Source organism: Trichoplax adhaerens, genomic scaffold, assembly GCF_000150275.1.
Source record: "Trichoplax adhaerens TRIADscaffold_142 genomic scaffold, whole genome shotgun sequence".
Classification (NCBI taxonomy): domain Eukaryota; kingdom Metazoa; phylum Placozoa; class Uniplacotomia; order Trichoplacea; family Trichoplacidae; genus Trichoplax; species Trichoplax adhaerens.
Window position 1 is genome coordinate 1 of NW_002061072.1, and position 4,162 is coordinate 4,162.

Here is a 4,162-nt window from a genome sequence, read left to right on the forward strand (position 1 = left end):
TTTACTGTAGTTTGCAACGAAACTTTGAGAATACGCTCTTGACAATATCCAAAACTCATCCCTACATCAAAACGCCAACCTCTTCGAAATGCGTTTTCATCGTTCCTCTGAAATTGGATAACTACGGGATAGGGCGTATCTCAAGATAAGCGTTTCCTTACTTCTTATGTATTTTCCAAATTATCTGTTTAGTATAATAAAAAGATAAAGTACTATTTCAAATTTGCTAAATAACTAGAAAGGAGAGGTGTATTCAAAAAAAAATCGCCAAAAATTAACAGTTACAATATAGTGCACTTGTGAACTTTACATCAGCACAGCTACAATACGGTCATAACCTAGTCTCAGCATTTTTCTAAAGCGAAACAGACTGCTATAAATGGCTTACCGTATGTAGTAGCCAATTAAAGTGACGTTTTAGTGAAGTAAGCTGTCATTACAGAAAAATACGAGCTATACTTTTGAGTATTGTTAGAGTGAAGCTTCGCGAACTTAATGTACCTCTAAATGGTATAGGACACGTTTTGTGGTGTTTTATGCGTACAGTAAAGTAAAAGTAGTAGCGAACGAAGTAGAACGAATGACGGATCTATTAGAAATATATAATAATCATAAAATTATAAACTTTTGTAACCATTCGGCTAATTATAAGCAATGAAGTGCAATCGGATCAACATCATTGTGAATCCGTTCGATATAGCGAGAATCTCTATTTCTCTTCTGCGTTATCTAAACTAGCACTCGCACTCCGTTATGGCAACAGTTACATTTATAAGTGCTTGATTGTAGTCAAGACTCATAGACCACTATACGTCTTGGTAATCGGAAGACTGGAAGATAACGTAGAAAAATGAAAAATGTGCGTTAAATCAGTTAAGGAATTATTAAAGTAGTAGCAATCGTAGATCAACTAACTATTCGTACATTAAAAATATAGTCTGATTGGAAGGTAGCTATCAATATTTCTCAATAATGGCCAATCATTGCCGAAGTAAAAATAATGTCACAATTAACGAGTAAAATTGCAAAATTGATGCCTACAGGACGTGTCAAATGTTAAGCTTATGGTTTATTGACCCTACCGTACATACTATTGTAATCTTCACTTCGTCTGACATTACAAATACCTCCACATCGATAAAACGCCGTCATTTTCGATCGGCTTCTCGTGAAGTAACATCATCATTGCCCAGAAAAATGGAAAACTACGGTAAGCGGGCGATGCTACGTTCGTAATCTATTCATATAGATTCTATGTTCTAATGAATTGCTGACACTCATGTTCATTTCGGGATTGTTACTCAGAGTAACAGGCTCAATATACACCATGCAGTAAGTTTATTCCGAAAACCTTGCTCTTAGTACACTGACAACTGTTGATTGAGTCAGTTTTACTGCCATACTAAACACCATACTTGTATACTAACTATATTACCGAGTGGCAGCAAAGTTGGAGCGCGATCGTGTACAGCATACGATTATCATTGCCATAGTGGCATGGACAATACAGTATTAGACACCGTTGAGTTAAAATGACCAACAAAAAAGTCGATCCCGACATCACTATAGCAACGATCGTTTCCAGTCCAGTCCTTATAACTAATCAATTCGTCCTATGCCCAAAATTTCGATATCATTCAAGTACGGTACAGTATTGGCTAGCACCGCAAGATGTCATAGGCGTGAATAAATTATTATTTCCTAATTCTGTCTCATTTTTCTTACATAAGCAGAATAAATAAATAATCCTTACTACTATTATTCACAAACTAGTAAAGATTGACTGCAGAATGATGTAGTACTGTATGTGCAGTTGTAATGTATAGCGTGCATTGTGCTTAAACTCGAGATAATAAAACTTGATGACGTAATTACCCACATTGCATTTCTGTAGTCGATATACTGTACGCTACAGGGTAATTATGTCTCATTGTATCTCACACATTGTATTTTTGTTAATGAAATACAGGGTAATTGATGTATTGTAGCTTACAATCACATCGCATTTCTATCAATGATATATAGGGTAATTGATGTATTGCTGTAACTTACCGTCACATTGCATTTCTATTATTGTTGCGAAGGGTAATTATGTTTCGTTGTAGCTTACAATTACATAGTGAATACTTCTGGTGTCATCGTAGCGTACAAGTAAAGCAAAACTGTCAATCTTTATTTATCATCATGGTAAATTTATAAGAAAAAAATTGTTAACTTTATCATCGTACAACACAGTATATACAGTATATACTGTACTGCAATGTTTATGAAACCATGATTTGTATCACATGACATGATGATTTTACGATTTCTATAAGACCACTATTACAGGGGTGTAGCGAACTCTCTAAAATGGTTGAAAGATGTTTAGCGATGGTGTTGCCTTAAATTATATCTTTAAATTGTGAATGAATATACTTTAAATTTGGCTCAAAGTCCATGCTACCAGATCAGTACAACCTTGAGCAATTCGCTCTTGATATTTTTATTACTCTTTAGCACAGTATTGAATAATTATATTTCTTTACAGTTTCTAATATAAACTATCAGTGACTGTTACATGTACCGTCGCTGCAACCATTTTAAAAGTCTTGCCGAAGTACCTGTCTATAAATGTACTGTAAACGTTGAATGACACTGCGATACTAGGATTGCTTGCGCTATGTTCAAATTAATTAATAAAAAGTGATAAAAAATATATAGGTTTGCCTACGCTTTATTACAAAATACTTCATTGTTCGTTCATTATAGCGTTATTTCGTGGTATTCCTTCAATTAGCAAGAATTTTATCAATCGGGAAAATGGTATTGAATTAACCTACAAATTATTAATAAAGTTTAGTCAAGAAGAAACTGCTCAAGTTATTGTAAACAGGATAGTAGGGAGTGGTAAATCTATCGCCGTTAGCCAAGCTGTCCAACAACTTGTTAATAATGGTAATCGCTACACGAATGACAGCGTCTATTGGATTAAAATAGGTAAGCCTAGCTTAATCTTTAAATTATGTAAATCTATATTCACAAAACTAAGATAAAATGCTTTCGGTTTTTAATTTCTTTGATAATGAAAACGGCTTCAAATAACCAGATAGTGAAGTCCTTGAAAACGATAACGAAAAGAAATCAGGAAGCGATATAGGTAAAGTAAAGAGAAACTGCAATACAATATAGTTATACAGGCGATTTCTACATAACAGCAGCTTCAGTGATACACTATCGTATTATTTAAGTGATGGTTTTTATGTTACAGGAAAGGCAGTAGACGTCTTGATTATATATGCTGAGAGTAAATGTTCGAATATTGCTAGCAATAATAATATCCATTATGCAGCGAACGCGTGCAAATCAGTTAAAAACGGTTTTCTCGAAGCTGAAAAGAATTTACAGCCAATAAATGATAGTGGTATCCATTGTGATTCTATGGATCATAACTATCGAAATTTATCGAAGCCCTGCATTCAAGAAATTGCTAATAAAGAAAATGGTTTCTATCTAATAAATGGTAGAAATTCCGCAGAACATCTTACCTGCACAAATACCAACAATAGTACGAATTATAATGATCTTAGCAATACAGACGATGACAGTGCCCCGGAAGATAGTATCAACACATATTACGATTGCGATACTATGATGAGTAATTTCAACAACCTTCCAGATGGCAATAATGGAACAGAACATCCTATGCAAGAAAATAGCATTGATGAAGTCAGAAATATCAGTACTCGCTATAACCGTTCTATTTCTGTTGATCGTAGCAGTAGTAGCTGTTCGAAATACTATACTCTTCCTGGAAGACTTAAAGATTATAACACTATGAGCAAAGCTTACTCGAATCCTGCAAATAGCAATAACCTTCTAGATGATATTCCACGAGAAAATTGTAGTACCAATGGCAACAAAGGTTTCAATCATATAGATAATAACAGTTCCGTAAAAGATCAAAACCTAGAAAATCGAGTTAATAATATCATGGATAGTAACTGCTTCAATCCTATAGATGGTAGCAATTCTTTAAATGATCATTTACAGGAAATCGAAACTGATACCGAAAATAATAATGTCTTCAATCCTACAGATAGTAGTAATTCCTTAATTGACGATGTCCAAGAACCTGCAGATGATAATACTGCAAATAATAACTGCATCAGTCCTACAAATA

At 34.0% G+C, this 4,162-nt stretch overlaps 1 protein-coding gene across 1 annotated transcript in view; it reads left to right on the forward strand.

The window, feature by feature from the left end:
- Positions 1 to 857: 857 nt before the first annotated feature.
- The window catches only part of TRIADDRAFT_62568 (uncharacterized protein), a gene marked incomplete at both ends in the record, with an annotated part of 3,871 nt that continues 566 nt past the window's right edge, over positions 858 to 4,162 (forward strand). Inside the window, 5 exons of the mRNA XM_002118501.1 lie at positions 858 to 889; positions 1,044 to 1,210; positions 2,752 to 2,979; positions 3,089 to 3,139; positions 3,251 to 4,084. Of these exons, the coding sequence (XP_002118537.1) occupies positions 858 to 889; positions 1,044 to 1,210; positions 2,752 to 2,979; positions 3,089 to 3,139; positions 3,251 to 4,084 (1,312 nt within the window). The remainder of the gene's footprint in view (positions 890 to 1,043; positions 1,211 to 2,751; positions 2,980 to 3,088; positions 3,140 to 3,250; positions 4,085 to 4,162) is intronic.